Raw genomic sequence first — 21,959 nt, 5'->3', positions numbered from 1 at the left:
GAATATGACAATTTCTGAATTTAATGTATTGAATAACCTGGAATAACATGAAATTTTATCTGAAATGGCTGATTCCCAGAACATTTCAGATAACAGAGGTTTTACTGTATCAAGAAGCTTCCATGTAAGAGTTGGAATCCTCCAGCCAAAGGATGGGGAAGGGACCTGTAGTTTACTTGGACCTGGCAAGGACTTCTGACCCATCCAATGGAGAGTGCCCAGAAACCTTCTCTGAAGGTAGGAAAGGGACAGTGTGAAGAGGAACGTAACTGGAGCCCTGCAGCTGTGACATGGGATCCCACTGAGATCTACTGTAGCTAAAGTGTGCTGGATCCAATGGATCATTCTTTTTGCTGGTGAAAGATATGAAGGGGCCTCCTTTTCTGCTAGACAGAGAAGCACTGATAGGAGGGGCAGGGTCATCCTCTACATTGACTGGAGCAGACTTAACCTGCCTAGTCAACTGTGGTGAAAGAGAAGATCAGGGAGCAACAACAACAGATTAAGCATCTGAATTCCTGACCCAAGGTCCTCATCATTTGTCAGTCAGTCCTTGAAAAGATCTGCCCATTTTCTTTGATAAGGAAAATTGAGGACATAGCCGTTGTTTCAGAAAGCATGCCAGCTGGATAAAATGCCAAACTCCACCTCTAACACACCAAGAACCTCACAGAGGTAAAGTAGCTTAATGAAGGAATGCAGCTGCTTTGGTGAACACACATGGGGTCATCAGCTTCAAACAACACTCACAGTTGGCAATATTTCATACTTTGATCTTAGCTAATAAAAAAGGTCACAAACATAAAGCCAGGTGTGGAAACCAAGCATCACATCTACCTAACCTCAGAGGTAAATGGGAATTGTGCTATAGTGTGTTGTGTTAGCTGGAGGGTGGCTGTGACAGTCCTATTGAATCCTAAGTGTGAACAGAGTGTCTTATGAGACACTGTATCAAAGGTTGGTCAGGGCCACACACTTGGACACCAGGTTCCTTTGGACTTAAGGAATGGTGTGTGTGTATTTTTTGAAGGGGGTGGTTACACACAGGGTATACAGTCTCCTGAGGAAGGCAAGAAATACATCAGGATAGCTGAAAGTACTTATTTATTGTATTCTCCACTACATGAAGATAATCACTTTTGGACTACGTTTCCTAAGCTATGATAAATAAGGTTAATACAGGATTTATGGATGATTATTTGTTAAAACTCTCATGAGGTTAGTGAGTTGCTACAAGATCCACTTATCATTACAAGCATATGATGAGTGATGAATACACACACACACACACACACACACACACACACACACACACACACCACACACACATATATATATAACATTTATAGCATTCAAGTTTGTTATCAGTTTAAAAATTATCTTCATATATGTATAGTGAGTATTTTTTATCAAGAAAAACTTACATCAACAGTTGTCAGTGTTCATACCAAATCAGAACATGTATGGTGTAGTTAGGTTAGTAACAAGAGACAACAACTATGGCCATATTGAAGAAGTAGAAGTCAAGGTAACTGTATTGGTCGGATGGCTGCTAGAGTGATGGTAACACCTGTACAGTGTCACTGTCGGAGAGGAGCAACAACCAATCTTGATCTAGTCTCCACTCTACCTACATCAGTATTATATATTATGGTGAAGAAACTCTGGTGATTAGGCTCAACGACTCATTCACATGAGCCTTTTTTATATTATTTCATACATGGTTACTGACATGATGGGCAAACATGCCTCAATGAAGGACTTTTTGGCTGAAAGTATAAAAGAGATAGAAATTATTCAGGGTTCTGCAGGTGTTTGTAGAGCTGACATTTACAGAAAGAAGTGTTAGAGGAAGAGGGCATGATGAGAGAAGGAAGAGAATTCCCCTGCTTCTTAGCTGTTCGATCGAAGGAGGAGGCACCATAGCAGCCAATCTTTGAGTGGCCATTTTTCGCACAGGAACTGTGGGCGACAGCAGCCATATGTGTGCCTTAGGTGAGGGGACACACTTGATCATCCCATGAGAACAATGGCCAAAATCTCAAGGATAGAGAGAGATTCACAACATTGCAACATACAGATTGGAAAGGCTGAAAAGAGATAATGCCATTAGAATTAATGAGATGGAAGGGTTTTGATTCTACTCTGGTTAACACACAGATGGAAGATGAGCCACCCCTTGGCAAATATGAAACTCCTGTAGATGTGAGATAGCTGCTCACAAGGATGATAATACGGCACCTATATAAAGCCCACAGCTTTTGGAAAGTAGACTTATGCTGATTATGTGGAGTTTCTAGGATGAAATGGAGGCTATGGTTAAGGCCGAAATGTTAATGTAATTATAAGGTTCAGTTGTGTTTTGAAATTGAACAGGGGAAACAAGTGACTCCTAAACAGAGAAATAGGGAGAAATTGCATTTTAGCACTTGGATTTTACAAGGCTACTTCTTCCCAACCCCACAGTGCTGCACAGGTCGAAATGAGGGAGGAGATGTAGTCAGTATGAAAAAAAAAACGAGTTTGGAGGGGATGAGGAGAGAAAGTGAGTTGAAATGTGGAATCAGTGGAATCATCAGCAATGAGTTGATAAGGTTATAGGAGAGACCATTTACTGAAAGAAGAAAGAGAGCAGGCAGTTAAGTGGTACAGAACCCTGAGGAACACCACTGTTGATAGAATATGAGGTGGGAAATCGCTCCATAGACATTTACTGTGATGCAACGATCTGAGAGAAAATTATATGTTAGAGAACAGAGAGAAGTAATGAAACCAAAGGAGTGGAATTTAGAGAGAAAAAGATCTATGACACATCCTGTCAAATACTTTGAAGATGTCGAAGGCTGCGACAAAAGTCTCGCCAAAAACCATTGAGAGGAGAGGACCAGAGGTGAGTCACATAAAAGGGCAGATCACCAGTTGACTTAGCACTACAAAATCTATATTAGTGATCCAAAAAAAAAGGGAGTGGTATCCTGAGTGTCTGAGTGAGTAAGAGTTTAGGAGAGACTGAAAGACTTTGGGAATATCAGAAGTGAGAGTTATGGGGGTAATAGTTAGAGGAGTTAGAATGGTCTCCTTTCTTAGGAAGGGGCTGTACCAAGGCGTGCTTTCAAGTGGAAGGAAACATTTGGGGTTTTAGACTGGTGGAGTAAAGGAGCGATGACTGGTGCTAGCTCAGAGGCACACTTCCATAGAACATGATGAGGAGTGCCATCTCATTCATATGCCATGTTAACCTAGATTTGGGAGAGTACCTGGTAGGCCTTGTGTGAGTAGAATGTAAGAGATGGCATAGTTTCAGTGGGAGGAGATGGCAGCAGAGGAATAGAGGCTAAATCATCCAAATTTGAGCTAGAGGAAAACAAGGTACCCCAAAAAACTGGCTAAATCAGCTGAGGTTAGCAATAGATTAGTTAGGCAGATAAGAGGAGGAAAGGTTGAATTACAGAAGCTGCAGATGCTTGTGATTAAGTATCAAAAAGATTTATCAGTAAAAGAAGAAATCAAACCAACACTTTTCTCTATGAAAGTGCCCTTGGCTCTTTGAAGAACATCTTGGCAATGACAAGAACGAAAGTGAAGGTTTCAGGTGAGGGGAAGAGTTTCATGACCTGTCTCGGATGTGACAGACCTCAAAGCAGGAGCAATGAAACCACGATTAAGAGTGAAAAATTTAGAAAATGGGACTTCATCCTAGCCAAGATAACCTCTGCGTTCAGCATAACATGAGGTGTCTTAACCAGAGAAGCAGTACCCAGTCTATGGAAAGTCAATGCAGAAGTTGCACAAGGATAATGAATGAGCTCTCCCAAGGTGCCAAAGTTGGCATTTCTAGGTCAGGGGGATAAAGGATGGACGTGCCCTATTAGTATAACCAGAAATCAGAAATAAGATTGTGGTTAGGGGATCCTAAGGGACAGAAGTGGTATATGAATAGTGGGAGGGTTCAGAGGTAGAATTAAATCAAGTATGTTGGATGAGTGGTCCTGACAGTCGAGAATTCAGGTTGGATGTTTATTTAGTTGTTCAGGAGGGGAAAAAAATGGCCTTGGCTCCACCAGGATCATCCCAAATGGATCCCAATCAATTCTCACAGTGAGATCCCCAGCACAGAGGATCCCATTACGTGGATGTGAAGAGAGCAGAGCTTTGTGGTAAGGTTCAAATAATTGAAGAGTTGTACATTCTTGGAAGAAATGAGGATGAAAAAAATGAAACACATAAGCAAAATAATAGAAAGTACAGAGACATTGAGCCACAAGTCAAGCGGTAGTTGATTTTTTTTACTACAGTAGACACAAACTCCACCCATGGAGCAGAGATGATGATATGGGATATTAGTTTGAGGTCTCATAGTGCAGAGGAGAAGCATCCTTAGACTGTTTTATCTCAGAGAGAAGAGGAACATCAGGGGAGGAGGTAAACAGGTTGTGTTCACGTGGAAGCTTTGAACTGAACCAGCCAATGACATAGATGTGGATAGAGAAAGAGCCGGATTAAGGAGCTGTAGCTATGGTACTGGGGTGGATCCCAGCTTACTGTATCTGTGGTACTGGGGTGGATCCCAGCTTACTGTAGCAGTGACCTGTAGTATTAGGGTGGATCCCAGTTTACTGTAGCTTACCTGTGGAATGGCTGTAGCCCAGTTTGCTGTAGGCGTGACTTGTGTTACTGGAGTGGATCCCAGCTTACTGTAAATGTGACCCTTAGAAAAGCTGGATCCCAGCTTACAGTAGGTGTGACCAGTGGTACTGGGATCGATCCCAGCATTCTCATAAGTGTGACCCATGGAACAACTGGATCCCAGCTTACTGTAGGTTGACCTGTGGTACTGGGGTGGATCCCAGCATTTCTGTAAGTGTGATCTATGGAACAGCTGGATCTCAGCTTACAGTAGTTGTAACCTGTAGTACTGGGATGGATCACAGCTTACTGTAAGTGTGACCCATGGAACAGCTGGATCCCAGCTTACTGTAGGTGTGACCTGTGGTACTGGGGTTGATCCCAGCTTACTGTAAATGTGACCCGTGGAACAGGTGGATTCCAGCTTACTGTAGGTGTGACCTGTGGTGGTTCTCACTCAACTTTGCTGACATAAGTTTTTGATATTCCAAACACATCTAAAAGATGCTTTGTACAGTGTGATATATCTCACATGTGTGATACATCTAACATCATAGAAAGTCAGTTTGTTATATCTAACATGGAAAGGTCACTTTTGTGATGTCTAACTTGGTAACATTGGAAAGGTCACTTTTGTGATGTCTAACATGGTAACATGGAAAGGTTACTTCTCAGATATATCTAACATGGAAAGATCTCGTGTGATATATCTCACATGGAAAGGTCACATGTGTGATACATCTATCATCATAGAAAAGTCACATGTGTGATACATCTAACATCATAGAAAAGGTCACTTCTATGTTATCTCTAACATGGAAAGGTCATATGTGTGATATATCTAACATGGAAGGGGCACTTATGATATATCTAACATGGAAAGGCCACTTTTGTGATATAATGAGGAATGGCCACTTTTGTGATATATCCAACATGGAAAGGTCACATGTGTGATATATCTAACATGGAAAGGTCAAAGAGTTAAGGAGAAAGGACTTAACACTATGATTAGGAGGCAATACCCTGTCTATGGTGAGGCCTGGCCAGATGTCTGTCTCTGGACCAACCTCCCAAGCTAGATATTAAGAAGAGAGACGTTGGCACCAAACACAAGGATGACTGGCTGGTTAGTTGGGCCTTAGGTTTATTGATTTATGGATGATCATTAAAGGCCTTCAGCGTCAGGATATAATCATCCGCTAAAAATCTTGAAAAAAACCTTTTCTAAACGTTGAGATACTACCTGGGCCACATAGACACAGCTCATGACAGTTTTATGTCGTCAAGTTGTAGTTTATTGAGCCTAGTGTATTTATCAACTTACATTGGCGAACTGTGAAAAATGTTTAAAAGTACTCGCCAACTATTTTGATTTTGTAATAATGTAGTTTTAGTCCTTCCTATGAATTAATGTATGTTGGGATGTCATGAATTTACATCAGTACCCAGGAGCCATAGTTCTCCTGAGGTCAGTGGTTGTACTCCAGTATAGTGTACATCACATCAGACTATGGTGGTTCCTATTACTCTTAGTATTGACACCTGTGGGTGTTGACACAGGTGGTTGGTGACCCTGTGTTGACACCTGTATTCATTAGGGTGGCTTCGTTCCAGACGACCTTGACATTAGTGGTGTCAAGAGCACGTCCATGACTCGGCCTGCTATTTTTGCCCTCATTACCTTTGCTTCACTGTGTCGTGTTGACACACTCAAAATCACCTCTCAGGAACAGCACTTGTGATAGGCTAAGTATGGATCAAGAAAATTTCATACATTACAAGTACTCATTTTCTGGATCACATGACTAATTTAAACAGTTGCTATGTGAATATATGTATTGATATAAATCAGTATATATCTATATGTTTTTTGTAATGTTTCTCATTGGCTATGATAAAGAATTAGGTTGAATGTTGGTTTAGAAGTAGATAGGTAAAGTGAAGTAACACCACCTAGGAAAGATGACTCATCTGATGAGTGAGTCATGATATGTGAGGGTACAGGTAAATCAGTATCTCCAAGTGTGTTCACATTAACGGGTGAGTGTTTCTGAAAGTTTCTGTCACACAACAGTGAGGTAGTAGAGAGGACACTTATATCACAGTAGAGGGAGTCATGTGTTGCACCAGAGCTTGAGATTAATGGTCCAGCACAACAACAGACAGATGACGCGCTCCTCAAGTGAATATGTGTGTAGCAGGGGCCACTCGTTTGCTGTAGTTGGCGGTTGAGACAACTACAGTAGGATGGTGAAGCATTGCTGAGGATAGGTGGCTGCTGTGATCTGGGTGCTAGGCCAGGAGGAGGGGCAGCAGCAGGAGGGATAGGAGGCAGGCAGGTGTAGAGAAAGTTGCCCAGCCTCCACAGGGTGACGCTGCTCCTGCTCCACGCACACAAAACACATGCCAACATTAAACATTAGAAGACAAAGGTAAACAGTGACATACATTAGTGATGAGTCTAGAAAACTGATCTGACTTTTGAAGTCAACAGTTATTTCAGCTAAACTCAACCCAATTGGTTGGCAATGATTGTGTAAGTTACCTGCTGTTGGGGTTCATATACACATACCTACTGAAAGGAACAAGGCATTGGAGAAGATACAGCATATAGGAACAACATAGCTTGAAAAACACATTACTGAGATGCTGGAGGTTATCCAGTGGACTTTTCTGTCCCTGTGTAGAGCACTGCTCTTGCATCCAGGTCAACTCTTACATGTATATGCTAATTTGACATGAGTCTTATCTAAAGCAATTACATTTTTTGTCTCCCAACGTAATCTTATGTGACCCATTTTCTCTAGGTTGTGCTCTTATTATTTCTCTTTTCGAGGGTATTACACTGTCTGCTCCCAAAAATTGACCAATGCAATAAGTCATTGAATTGGTTCTATTTGTCTGTGCGTTTCTAAGATAGCGTGGGTGAGGAGCACATGGAATAGGGTAGGTGGAGGTAAGCACAGTGTGTACATTGGGTATAGTACATCGACACACGAGGGTAAGGGGTTAGGCCCAGGGACTCAGAGGGAATTTTATACTGTCGGCAGAGAGTGATCACTGGTAATGATACTGGAGATAATACAACTATAAATGTCATGGCACCTTACGACTCTGTGTACCTTCGAAAACAAGTGTTATACTGAATATACATATGATGATATTACAGAAGAGGATCAAAGCACATTATAGACAAGGAACATACCATACAGAGTGTTCTGGCATTGGTAATGTTACAGAAGAGGTTCAGAGTGCATTGAGATACAAGTTGTATAACTTCCAGGATACACAGTCATATTAACTGTTTCATAAGATAAGAAACATGGTGGAAGTTATGGCTGAGGGAACAACAAACTTTAGGTATATTAAGGGAATATCTTGAAGAGCAACAGCATAAAGTTCTCTTTCCCTTGGACCATGACCTCTGAAATCGCTGATATTAGGGTACTGGTCAGTATAATGTTCTACTGTCCTCATTGTTCATAAAGCAGAGCTGATATATGGAACAGAACTTTGAGGTTAAGAAGAAAGTCATTGTGTCGAGGATGGTGCGGACTATAGCTCTAGTTAGACTAATCGTGGTGGGAGGAAAGGGGCAGTTTTAGGCAAGTTGTCAACATGGTCATGACGCTGTGTCTAAGAGGTTAGATATCTTGAGCATTATCACAGCCTTCAACATGTAGGATGTGAATAATGAAGGGAAAAATCTTCTTGCAAGATACTCTTAACTAAGACAGTTTGTTGCAAGAGTTCATCTGGAGTTTGAGAATATTGCACCATATGCTCGGAGCTGGACAATGTACTTCTGGCAGAACACTATACAGGTCACGATAGGTTGAAATGGACTAATTGCTAAGTTGTCTTGCTAGATGAGGATGTTGGCACTATAGACACCATAAACCTCATCAGCCTTACCATTGGCCTTCAAGAATCCGTTATTTGTGTAAGGTTCCCTGACTACTTGTTCACACATGAGTCCTTAATGGACAGAAGGGCTGGCCTGCCATGATGATGATGGATATTATAATAAACAGTTTTGATATATCTGGTGTTCCAGTGTTCTTGTTGTTATAGAACCCGAGAACACCTGTCTAGGAGGGCTTTTAACTTGTCCTCACCACTGCCAGGTCATGCAGTATTCCTCAAGCCTCTGTGTGGCCGATGGCAGCTCAGGGTTGGGTCACCTGTCATGTCTGCTTCTTTCTTTACACCGCTAAACTTTGGAACTCTTCATCTTAAGGTTTCTGGAAGGGCAAGGATCCTACTTAATGATGTAGATTTTTTTCTCTTTTTCCCTTAATTTTTCATTCAAGACGTGGCATCAATAAGGCTGTCCGTCCGTGACTGATCCTTTGACATAGAGGAAATAAAAACGTGGAAGAGCACGATTGGTTGACATGTGATCGATCCGACACAGTGACAATATAAACCGTCTGTTAGAACACTGATCATTTGCCACCTGATGTCCATGTGGATATGTTCCAATCCATAACTGAGCACTCTCTGGAAGACGGGCTATCTTGAAACCCAGGTAACTATTGGCTCATCTAATGAGGGAAAGGAAATATATCTGATTATCATTTGAGCTACTGATGACAGCCGGACATTCAGATGCATGACTCATCCGAAATATTGTCCACGAGGACATGGATGCCATCTGGTCCATATTCTCTGCCTGTGTCCGAGGAGAGAAGTGCTTCTCGGACTCCATGAAAAAATATTACAGGGAGGGGTATAGGGTTAGTAAGTGGAGGTGAGGGAAAGTTTGCATAATTCAAGGTTGAGTTTGAGGAGGAGAGAGAACGAAGAATAAAAAGATGCTTTGTGAATAGGAGACAGAACAGAAGAGTAAAGGAAAAATGGTAGAAGAGAGAGGATGGGAGAGTCGAGCAAAAGTGATAGAAGTTTATTTTTTCTTGTGACGGATATGGTAGTGGTAAAACATGCCCTAATGAAAAATCATCTTGAGTGGAAAAAAAAAAAAGTGAGGAAAAGAATGTAAACAATTAATCAGAGTTTTGCAGGTGTTTGTAGACAAAAGCTAATGACAAGAAAGAAGTATCAGTGGATGAGAAGGTGAAGTTGTTGCACTTTAGTTAGTTAGATAAAGGAACACTTTGTCGTACACATAACATACAATGGTTATGGGCAAAGGTGGATGATAAGTGGGAGTTGGTTGAGGGAAAGTTTGATGTTACTGGCTCTAGTGTGACATGTGGTGTTAATGGCTCTGGTATGATGTGCGGTGTTACTGGCTCTGTTGTGATGTGTTGTTACTGGCTCAGGTTTGATGGATGGCATTATTGGCATGGTGTGACATAGTATTATGCCTTTGGTAAAACGTGTGGTGTTACTGGCTCCGGCGAGATGTGTGGTATTACCGGCTCTGGTGTGATGTGTGGTGTTACTGGCTCTGGTAAAACGTGTGGTGTTACTGGCTCTGGTGTGACGAGTGATGTTACTGGTTCTGGTGTGACGTTTGGTGTTCTTGGCTCTGATATGACTTTTGGTGTTCCTGACTCTATTATGTGTGATATATAAAAGTTTTTATCGAGGATGTAAGGCATGTGTACGTGTAGGAAGAGAGGAAAGTGATTGGTTCTCAGTGAATGTAGGTTTGCGGCAGGGGTGTGTGATGTCTCCATGGTTGTTTAATTTGTTTATGGATGGGGTTGTTAGGGAGGTGAATGCAAGAGTTTTGGAAAGAGGGGCTAGTATGAAGTCTGTTGGGGATGAGAGAGCGTGGGAAGTGAGTCAGTTGTTGTTCGCTGATGATACAGCGCTGGTGGCTGATTCATGTGAGAAACTGCAGAAGCTGGTGACTGAGTTTGGTAAAGTGTGTGAAAGAAGAAAGTTAAGAGTAAATGTGAATAAGAGCAAGGTTATTAGGTACAGTAGGGTTGAGGGTCAAGTCAATTGGGAGGTAAGTTTGAATGGAGAAAAACTGGAGGAAGTGAAGTGTTTAGATATCTGGGAGTGGATCTGGCAGCGGATGGAACCATGGAAGCAGAAGTGGATCATAGGGTGGGGGAGGGGGCGAAAATCCTGGGAGCCTTGAAGAATGTGTGGAAGTCGAGAACATTATCTCGGAAAGCAAAAATGGGTATGTTTGAAGGAATTGTGGTTCCAACAATGTTGTTTGGTTGCGAGGCGTGGGCTATGGATAGAGTTGTGCGCAGGAGGATGGATTTGCTGGAAATGAGATGTTTGAGGACAGTGTGTGGTGTGAGGTGGTTTGATCGAGTAAGTAACGTAAGGGTAAGAGAGATGTGTGGAAATAAAAAGAGCGTGGTTGAGAGAGCAGAAGAGGGTGTTTTGAAATGGTTTGGGCACATGGAGAGAATGAGTGAGGAAAGATTGACCAAGAGGATATATGTGTCGGAGGTGGAGGGAACGAGGAGAAGTGGGAGACCAAATTGGAGGTGGAAAGATGGAGTGAAAAAGATTTTGTGTGATCGGGGCCAGAACATGCAGGAGGGGGAAAGGAGGGCAAGGAATAGAGTGAATTGGATCGATGTGGTATACCGGGGTTGACGTGCTGTCAGTGGATTGAATCAAGCATGTGAAGCGTCTGGGGTAAACCATGGAAAGCTGTGTAGGTATGTATATTTGCGTGTGTGGACGTATGTATATACGTGTGTATGGGGGGGGGGGGGGATTGGGCCATTTCTTTCGTCTGTTTCCTTGCGCTACCTCGCAAACGCGGGAGACAGCGACAAAGGAAAAAAAAAATACATATATGTGTTTCTGGTGATAAGTGGTGTTACTGGCTGGTTTCTGTGACTTGTGTATGATATATGTTTGTGGTGAGGTGTGTGATGTCCTTGGCTCTGGTGTGATTTGTTTACATTCTTGACAGTATCGAAATTACTGATTGCTGGGGTGACACATTTTTGGGAAAATTTGTTGCTGGTGAGCGGGGATGATGTCCCAGTCAAATGGGAGGCATGAAGAGTAAAATGGTGGGGATGAGTGGTTATACCACTCAAAAATTTCATTCTGCCGTTCTCTGAAGATGTGGGACTGTCTGCTGAATGTAAGTCCAAAGGATAGTGGCCACTGCTCAGCGTCTGCATTTGACTGAGTGTTGTAAGTAAATGTGATGTAATTTCTGGTCTTCTGCAGGAGCTAGAAGATGAGGGGCCCAGAGGCCGTGAATCTACTAGTATATCATAAAAGTACTTCTTTTCATCTTTCCGAACAGGTGTCTTGCTTAATTCTATATTATGGCATGTTTTGAAGAACTGTTCAGTATTGACACCTTGAAAGTGGCTTAAAAACTTAATAGTTTTTCTCTTTTTTCTTCTATAATCCTGGTACTTATTAATCGACCAGCCCCGAGAAGATGAACACCAGGATTGAGTGTTGGTCGACTGTGGCCGGGCGGTCTCGTGCTGAACCATGGTCAGTAACGCTAACCAGAACACCACAGACGCCTGTGTATGTGTGTTTAATCATTTGCAAATACTTGTTGGTACCGTAGGGTGAGGAAGTTTTACAAGTTGGGACTCATCCTTTGAACATTTTCTTTTATCGGCAACTTCCTAAATTTCTTTATGATGTCTTTATTAACAATGTTTTCGGTCATTTTATTCCATTCATCAACCACTCATAATATAAAAGCAGTGCTTAAATTTTTTTTTAGCAAGATCCTCTCATGTCTCCTGGTTCCTTTATCCCTACATCATTCATATCCTCTGGTACCTTTACACCTCTTGAAGAACTGTTCATGGCCCAAGCCATCTTCGTGATGCAGTACGGCCGCTATGTTTGAGGTCGTTTGCTCAAGAAGGTTTGTGAAGGTATGGAGAGACCTAAGTTTCTACCTCGGCGCCTCGGCAAGTACATGCATCATGTCGCTTGGCCCTGCGCGTGCGAATCGTAGTATTAATGTTCGATGGTGGTTAGCCTTGCTGACCACGACGCATTCTTGGATCGCCCGGGGTCGAACCATCATAGGTTCGAATCCCGGTTGCGGCAGTTTACATCTCAGCTCGAGGGAAGTGTTAGTGTGAGCGTTGGTCACGAAATATTACCCAGAGTTTTGTATTCATTCACTACAGTGTATGGAAATGTGTGCCATTGGTATGTACTTGTATATATGTATTGTAATACATGTGGGGTAGCCACACAACACCCACACACAACCAACTATCCTTCACATGTATTAACTGGCTTTATCAATTATAATGAACTTCCCCCCCCCCCCCCCAATTTAGTAGACGAGCAGTTATATGAATGTGTTCGTATGTGTATACATACCCTTGACAGGTAACCTGTCCGTGATGACCGTGACCGTACCATAGGAGGCAGGTGGCTGTCCACGGACGTAACATGTAGGTCATGTCACAACACACATGCTCCACCAAACAGAAACATAACCACTCCGTCAACAGTGGTGAACTAACCTTTTCCTTGTGTGTCCGAGGGTTGTCTCTTGTGGCCAGGCATGGCTTCAGACACGTTACTGACCTGGAAACACAATTATCATCACTATCAGGCACAACCTAGATATATATTCTTAAGGTAATGGTATACGTAAAATGTTAAGAATGAAAGCAAAAGTCTTATCTTGTGTTTTACAGGGAAAGATTATTTTGTAGGTTATCTGGAGAGGATAGTGGCGGGCAGTGTACACACCCGGCCACATCATCACTACTACATCTGAAGAGGGTAGTGGCGAACTATGTACCCGGCCACATCATCACTACTACACCTGGAGAGGGTAGTGGCGAATAGTGTACCCGGCCACGTCATTACTACTACATCTGGATAGGGTAGTGGCGAAGTGTACCCGGCCACATCATTACTACTACATCTGGAGAGGGTAGTGGCGAACTATGTACCCGGCCACATCATTACTACTACATCTGGAGAGGGTAGTGGCGGGCAGTGTACTCGGCCACATATGGGGCAGTCAGGATCATGTGCCACTTGCGCCCTGCACTCAATCCTGTGACTCAAATCTTATTCCACAGCCATATAACCTAAGGACCTAGGATCGACACTCGTACCAAAGGCTCAGCTTTTTAGCAGGCACTCTCTCGCCACCTGCTAGAGACTCTCCAACGTGACACTACCTGCCTCCCAGCCTACCTCCCACCAGCCTCCAAGGCCCGCTACCACCAGCCTCCAAGGCCCGCTACCACCTGCCTCCAAGGCCCAGTACCACCTGCTTCATAGTCTACCTCCCAGTGCTACCTTCCCCTAGTCTAACTCCCAGGCCCACCACTACCTGCCTCCCAGCCTGCCTTCCGGCTTCGACACCCTCCTGACTCAGGGTTTTAGAGCTCTCCACACTACGTTCATATACACCTGGACAACTGTGCAAGTATCTCCTCCTAGCTCGTCAAACCCTTCTGCTCCATCAGTAAATCCTGTCAGGCAATCGAAGTGCTCCTCTGCTTGCCAAGACATCCTTTACCGTCCCAGTGCTAACCCATAAAAACGCGACGAACTAAAACCTACTCCCATCGTCAGTGATGCAGAGGAGGGAACACACCAGGATGAGAGGGACTGATACACCATCATTACTAGACAAACATGAAAATATCGTGTGATACACTAATTTGAAACAGTGATCAAGTGATGGTTAGGTTTGAATACGTGATAAACAAGGAACTTGAAAGAGCAGAGATGAGACAGGATTTGAACAGGAGATATAGGCGTGGAAACTTCATCGAACTTAATTTCCATGGTAAAATAGAGTTGGAAGTAGAGTTCATCGCCAGGAACCAGTGTTTTGCAGTGAGAAGTTATGTGAAATTTACAGTGGAGTGGGAACCTCTGTACCTCTATCTCTGAATACAGAGGGAAGGCTAAGAAAGAGGTAAGAATGACTCTATCCAAGATGTCAAGATGTCATAAAGCAAGGGAGCTTCAAGATCTCATAAAGCAAGGGAGTTTCGACATGTGCAATGACGAAGATACAGGCGACACTCCAGCCAGCAAGGTATAAGAGAGGAAGGGTTGAGTACAACAGGATCAGGAAGGAAGAACAGGAAAACTTTGAGAATGATATTGTGGATAAGGCAGAAGATAGTCTACAACTTAGATTCTTCAAGAGTTAACCGTCAAATAAAGAGCAGCAAATCAGGGCAAGGGGGTTCAAGAGGGAAAAATTGAAAAGGGCGATGGAAACGTTGTGTGAGGAACTGCATAACAAGTTCACGAGCGTTTTCACAGTGGAAGGCACTATAGCCACAACACCAGTGAAATGAGATGGGGAGGAGGTTTCAAAAGGGATTTCATATGTCTGGAAAAAGGCTTTAATGGAATAGTAAAGGGTTTTGACCCACACAAGTAAGGAGATATGGAAAAGGCGCTGATCTGCATGCCGGTCTCCCTAAGGAGTGTCGTCTATTAGGTGATGGAAAAGATCATGAAAATGTAGATGGACGGCCTTCTACAAAAGAGAAATTACCCCGATAAGAGGCAACATTGTCTTAGGGAAAAGGGGTCATATGTAAAGAACCTCTTAGATTTGTACCACAAAGTGGGCTCCGTCATAGACAAAAAGGAAGATTGGGTTGACTGTTTGTATCTGAACTGTGAGAAGGGATTTGATACAGTTCCGCAAGGAAGGATATTTAGGAAGCTGTATCACCAGACAGGAGTTAGAGGGGAACTTCTCTGATGGATAGAAGATGATTTGAGTGGGAGGGAACAAAGGACACATGTCAGAAAGGCCTTCTCGAAATGGGTGGAGGCCACCAGTGGAGTGCCGCAGGGTTCTGTTTTACGACTATTACTCTTCATGTATGTGAATGACCTGCCAGAAGGTACAGAGTCTTACCTGAGTGTGTTTGCAGATGATGCAATGGTCATGAGGGAAATGGAAAGTGAAGGGGTATTGTATATACTTTAAGATGACATAGGCAAACTCCACAGTTGGTATGATATGTGGTTCATGAAATTCAACCTAAGTAAATGTAAAAAGGTATGACACAGTAAAAGAAGGCCTCAATATGATTATCATCTAACAGGCAATAGGCTACAGGAATCTGTGTGAGGGAGACATTACCCGTAATCTGTCGCTAGGGTCCCATTTTAGGAGAACAGTAAAGAAGACAAACTGTTTCCTGGCAAATATCAGAATAGTTTTCGAGTATACGAAACAGGAAACATTTAGTAAGCTGTTCTTATCATACGTAAGGCCAAAACTAGATTATGCTTTCAAGTTTGGTCACCTTACCTAAAGAAGCACATAGAGCTAATAGAGAAGGTCCAGAGGAGAGCAACAAAGATGAATCCGAAATTAAGAGGGCAAAGTTACAGTTAAAGGCTTTGGATTAGCTCGATCTTGGAAAAGAGAAGAGTGAGGGGTGACTTGATCACAGTCTTTAAGTTTTTGAAACAGGTTGATGACGGAGGCTGTGAACAGTTTTTCTGGAGATATAGAGACAGAACACCCAGAGACCAGAACTGGAAATTGTGGAAGCAATTTGTTAAGGAGGATGTTGAAAAGGACTTTTATAGCATGGAAATAGTAGATGAATTGGATAAACTGAATGAGGATCGTTGGTAGATGCCAACACCATATAAGTAACTTAGGAAAATTATATGATGGTAGAGGTTGTTCAAGAAATGGGGGCCCCACGAATGGAAAACTCCTTACCCGTACAATATGATTAGGTAATTACATACATAGACTCATCATCTGTTCATGGCTTAGTACATAGTATATTGTCTCATGTCTGATCTATGAATAGGTCAGTTATTCTAGTGTGTTCTTGAACAACACAACTTCTGTGTGTGTGTGTGTGTGTGTGTGTGTGACTGTATGTGTGCAGTTATGTCATGTCTCCTGCAAATTGTATTGGTAATGATGGCAGTAAGTTCGATACAATTATCATGAATGACAATGATGTTATTGGCAATTAGAATTATATGATAACTGTGACCGTGACTGTGATTATGGTAACGGCTGTAATAATGAATTACGAATCTGTGATTGAGAGACGAATCTAATGATGACCGTGTCATTAAGAGACGAATCTCAGGAGGTAAGGAAGTCATGGCTACTGTCGTGTTAGTGGGAATGCCAGACACCGACCTTCATCTACACCTGTGTGGGAGTCATGGCATCAGGAGTGCAACCACCAAGTAAGTGTTGTGTTGTGGCGAGAGTGTGGCCTCCTACCTTGTCCTGGTCGACGCCCTCGACAGTTGGATGCGGTGGTAGGACTGTGGTGGTGCTCGGGGCCGGCACGTAGGGTCCCAGGATGTTCAGCAGGTACTGCTCACTATCAGCCAACATCTGCTGCAACTTGCTGTGGTACGGGCACACCTGGCGACGGGTAAACACCATTATAAACAGCAGTTTATTAACAAGTGTAGTGGTAATTTCCCGACCGTAATCTATTGACTGGTGTCCATTGGTTCCTACAGATGTTGGAGTGTTGCCACGACACGAGCCTTACCTCACCCTGAACTATAGGGATCATCTTTTCCGGATCGACCTTCATTCTGGTGAAGGCGTCGTGACAGCGCTTGATCTTGTCGTCGGGGAGGGTGGGTGTGCGGCTGAACACCCACGCGAACTCGGCCCGGAACCCAAAGTACTCGAGGCAGGAATACACGCACGAGAAGCTCCGGTAGTCCGTGTCCACGATCTGCAGGAGACAACACAGCCGCGTTGAAGAGTCTTCTTGCCTCATACTTGACCCACCAAATGTCTCAGGAGCCTTATTCTAATAGTGGCTAGCGTCGCCATCTACGAGGAGGTATGCAAAGCGAGAGAATCATGGCAGTTGCTTTGGTGAGAAGAGAAGAGGTAGTGAAAGCATTGCATAAGGTGAAGCGTTGCAGACTGACTGGAATGGTTAAGATTGTGGTTGAATTTCTCAAAAAAAGTGTGCAACCGTGTTATCGATTGGTTATATAGGATTTTCTTTGTATGTATAGATCTTGGTGAGGTACCTGAGGATTATTCACTCACTTTCATTCTCTGAATGTCATGTGTAATGCACCGAAACCACAGTTCTCTATCCACAACCAGTCCCCACAGACCTTTCTGTGGTTTCGTCCGGCCACTTCATATTCCTTGGTTCAGTCCACCGACAGCAAGTCAACCCCTGTGTAACACATCGCTCCACTTCACTCTGTCCCGCGCATGCCTTTCACCCTCTTGCATGTTCAAGTCCCAGGTACTGCAAACCTATTCATTCCATCCTCCATCTACAGTTCGGTCTTCCGCTTCTCCTTGTTCACTCCAGTTCTTATAAATGTATCCTCTTAGTCAACCTTTCCTCACTCATTCTCTCCATATGTCCAAACCAATTCTGCACACCCTCTTCTGCTTTCTAAACCACATTCTTCTTATTATCACACATCTCTCTTCTTTTTATTACTTACTCAGTCAAACCACCTCACACCACATATTATCCTCATGCATTTCACTTCCAATAGATCCACCCTTCTGTGCACATCCTCATCAATAGCCCATGTCTCGCATCCATACAAGATAGTTGGGACCACCATATCTTCACATATACCCATTTCTCACTGCTCCCAGAATCTTCGCCTCCTCACCCACTCTACCATGGTTCCACGTACTGCCATGTCCAACCCCAGGTATCTAAAATACTTCATTTCCTCCACGTTTTCGGACAGTCTGAAAATAAATTACAGGAAGAAGCATGGGATTAGTAAGAGGAGCATCAGGGGGTGAAGGAATGTTAGAGTCATTCAAGGTAGAGTTAGTGGAATAAAGGGAACCAAAGAGAGATGCTATGTCTTCGGGAGACACAGCTATGGTGAAGGAAAGGTAGAGCGATTGAAGTTCTTAGAGATGCCTCTAGCTAAAGGCCCAGAAAGACCTGTTAGTGGATGAAGAGGAGAGGTTATCGCACTTCCACTGAATGAATAAGCGCTTTCCCTCACGGATAACGTGCTTGCAGCGATTACAGGCGGTGATAAAAGCTGAATGGGAGCTGGAGGAGGGAGAGTTTTTCCTAGCCCGATTTGCTTGATCCCTTGTCTGAATGGCCTCAGAACAGGAACGGTTGAACCATGGACTAGAAGAAAAGGTCGTCTTAGAGGGAGAGGGGATAAATGCTTCCATTTCAACAACAATCACCTCTACTGTGCCATTTGGCGGAGACAGAAACATCATCCCATATGAGGTGTTAATATACCCAAGAAAAATCGGAAGTTTTCTTAAGGTGCCAGCTTAGAAGGGGCCGCTGGAGGAGGAGGTGCAGTTCGAATAGCTACATTTATGAGAGTGTGATCAGATGAACCAACTGGGGGAGAGATTGTGCAGTAACAGCACGCAAGACCAGAAGTGAAAAACAAATCCAGAATATTAGGGGAGTGGTCACACCGGTGAGGAATATGGTTAGGATGGGAAGTGATTTGTTCTATAATTTGTTCTAACTCATTGAGAATAGAGAACGTGAGGGCTTCAATCCCTCCACCATCCGTATGGAAGGGATTCAACCATTCCCTATGGTGAACGCTGATATCCCCGAGGTTGAGGCTTTTAGCTTGCGGGTGAGAGGATGCCACAGTCTCATGGCAGGAGTTGAGATAGTCGAAAAAAAAAAAAATATAAAACTTGTTATGAGAGCAATAGGCGAAACATAGCAAAAGTGTGGTAATTGGGAGACAGACCTTGAGCCACATAACATCAAAGTTTAGGGACTCAAGGTCCTCGAGGCGTGCCACAAGTGTGTTGATGGTGGAATAGGCACAAACACCACCTCTGAACCGGGATCGTGTGTGGAAGTTATAGTTGGATATGAGAAAAAGGGCTTGTGAGAACATCATAACACAACTGTGTCTCAGAGAGAAGTAAGATTAGGAGAGGTACGAGACAGATGGTCTTCAACAAAGGAGAGGTTACTATAGAGACTACGAATGTTGGTAGAGTGAATAGAAAATGAGGCAGAATTGTTAAAGAGGGGATAGGTCGTGGGAGAGGCCGGCACTACCACTGCCAGAGCCCTCCCTCACATTGGCAGTAGAGTCAGGCGAAAACCCGGCGATTCTTAAGCACCCCATGATGCCGGGGACTTAGGGGCTGTAGATTTGTTGGACACTATCATGATTGCATTTAAAAACGATTGTGCACACAGGAGATGATAAGAGAACTTATATGAAGAAAATGAGCGAGGTTTAAGTAGGTGTATGGTGCTTGTAAGGAGATGCAAGCCTAGCGCGGTTTAGTCCCGTTTTATAAGACAGCAAAAGACCAGCAATCCTGACATGGGGAGTGTAAGATGGTGTTGTGGTCACCACTTTAACGCTCCTCCGTCAGGAGGGTATTACCACCCTGGGCCCCAGGCTGCTGTCAACAACCTACTACCTAATGGGCTGTTCCAAGGGTAAGGGAACGGGATAATCCTTGAGTTAGCTGGGGGTATTGGAAGAGGCCAATACACTACCACCTGAGCCTCCCCTCATATTGGCGGCAGAGTCACACAGTAAAATGTAGTCAGAGAAGTATGCCTTAAACTTGCAGGGTTCGTGGGAGTGGCCATTACTCCGCTACCTGAGCCCCCAGGGAGGTCCCGCCGTCAGCAGAGTCACAATTTAAGTGACTCTAACTCAACCTAGAAGGGAGTATAGTCAAGTCTATAGGAACACTTGACTGACTTTATCACGGTGGTGTGATACTGTGGTGTTTGAATTCATTGTCGGTCAGCTCCATATTCCATGGGGGAAGAAGAAGTGAGGGATAAGAGAGTGTTATCTCCCCTGCTCGACCCCCGGCGCCCTTCCCCTCACCCTGGACTTGTCACCGGGCTGAAAGGCTTCATCAGAACCCTCCACTACAGCTGAGGCAAGCTAGGCCGATCTACCTACCGGGTCTGGGACCCAGTAGCGCGCCTCGGTAGCCCGGTAGTGTCTCACATGCTGAGGGTGTTAACGGTACAGTACCTGGTAAGAGTGTCTGGGGTAGCCCGGTACAGTACCTGGTAGGACGCCTTTGGTAGCCCGGTGCAGTACCTGGTAGGGTGCCTAGGGTAACCCGGTACAGCACCTGGTAGGGTGCCTAGGATAGCCCGGTACAGTACCTGGTAGAGTGCCTGGGGTAGCCCGGTACAGCACCTGGTAGGGTGCCTGAGATAGCCCGGTACAGTACCTGGTAGGGCGCCTCTGGTAGCCCGGTACAGTCAGTACCTGGTAGGGTGCCTGGGTAACCCGGTACAGTGCCTGGTAGGGTGCCTAGAGTAACCCGGTACAGCCCTGGTAGGGTGCCTCTGGTAGCCCGGTACAGTACCTGGTAGGGCGCCTCTGGTACCCCTGCAGCCTCGACGGTCATGTGGGCGGGGTCCTGCTCCGGGTGCATGACAGCGCCCTGCTGCACCTTTGTCTCGTCCTGCGTCAGCCCGCGCGTCGCCACCCTCATCACCTGCCCTGCCGGTGGAAGACAACGTCAGGTCGAAGGTCTTAACAGATCTTGTGTACATCATGTTCCTCATTCAGGTCAGACGGCTAGTGATGGATGGGGTATTAGAATGGAACATAATGGGAAAAGCAACGAAGAGTTTAAAACCTTTATGATGGTTTTGATTTCGAGTGACTATAGAGAACCAGGAGTGAGTACAGAGAGCCAGGAGTGAGTATAGAGAGCCAGGAGAGAGTATAGAGAGCTAGGAGTGAGTATAGAGAGCTAGGGGTGAGTATAGAGAGCCAGGAGTGAGTATAGAGAGCCAGAGGTGAGTACAGAGAGCAAGGAGTGAGTATAGAGAGCCAGGAGTGAGTATAGAGAGCCAGGAGTGAGTTTAGAGAGCTAGGGGTGAGTATAGAGAGCCAAGAGTGAGTATAGAGAGCCAGGAGTGAGTATAGAGAGCTAGGGGTGAGTCTAGAGAGCCAAGAGTGAGTATGGAGAGCCAGGAGTGAGTATAGAGAGCCAGGAGTGGGTATAGAGAGCTAGGAGTGAGTATAGAGAGCCAGGAGTGAGTATAGAGAGCCAGGAGTGAGTATAGAGAGCCAGGAGTGAGTATAGAGAGCCAGGAGTGAGTATAGAGAGCAAGGATTGAGAATAGAGAGCCAGGAGTGAGTATAGAGAGCCAGGAGTGAGCATAGAGAGCCAGGGGCGAGTATAGAGAGCCAAGAGTGAGTATAGAGAGCCAGGAGTGAGTATAGAGAGCCAGGAGTGGGTATAGAGAGCTAGGAGTGAGTATAGAGAGCCAGGAGTGAGTATAGAGAGCCAGGAGTGAGTATAGAGAGCCAGGAGTGAGTATAGAGAGCCAGGAGTGAGTATAGAGAGCAAGGATTGAGAAGAGAGAGCCAGGAGTGAGTATAGAGAGCCAGGGGTGAGTATAGAGAGCCAGGGGTGAGTATAGAGAGCCAGGAGTGAGTATAGAGAGCCAGGAGTGAGT

The 21,959-nt window shown here is 44.3% G+C and overlaps 1 protein-coding gene across 1 annotated transcript in view; it reads right to left on the bottom strand.

Annotated features, from left to right (window-relative positions):
• Positions 1-6,776: 6,776 nt before the first annotated feature.
• The window catches only part of LOC139750389 (crustacyanin-A2 subunit-like), a 57,883-nt gene continuing 42,700 nt past the window's right edge, over positions 6,777-21,959 (bottom strand). The window contains exons 3-7 of the mRNA XM_071665124.1: positions 20,855-20,991; positions 17,049-17,240; positions 16,769-16,915; positions 13,035-13,098; positions 6,777-7,007 (exon numbers count right to left, since the gene is read on the bottom strand). Coding sequence (XP_071521225.1) covers positions 6,919-7,007; positions 13,035-13,098; positions 16,769-16,915; positions 17,049-17,240; positions 20,855-20,991 — 629 coding nt within the window. The 3' untranslated portion in view covers positions 6,777-6,918. The remainder of the gene's footprint in view (positions 7,008-13,034; positions 13,099-16,768; positions 16,916-17,048; positions 17,241-20,854; positions 20,992-21,959) is intronic.

This window comes from Panulirus ornatus, chromosome 9 (genome assembly GCF_036320965.1).
Source record: "Panulirus ornatus isolate Po-2019 chromosome 9, ASM3632096v1, whole genome shotgun sequence".
In the NCBI taxonomy this organism is placed as follows: Eukaryota; Metazoa; Arthropoda; class Malacostraca; order Decapoda; family Palinuridae; genus Panulirus; species Panulirus ornatus.
Note: the sequence above shows the minus strand (reverse complement) of the source record. Positions and strands in the feature narration are given on the sequence as shown.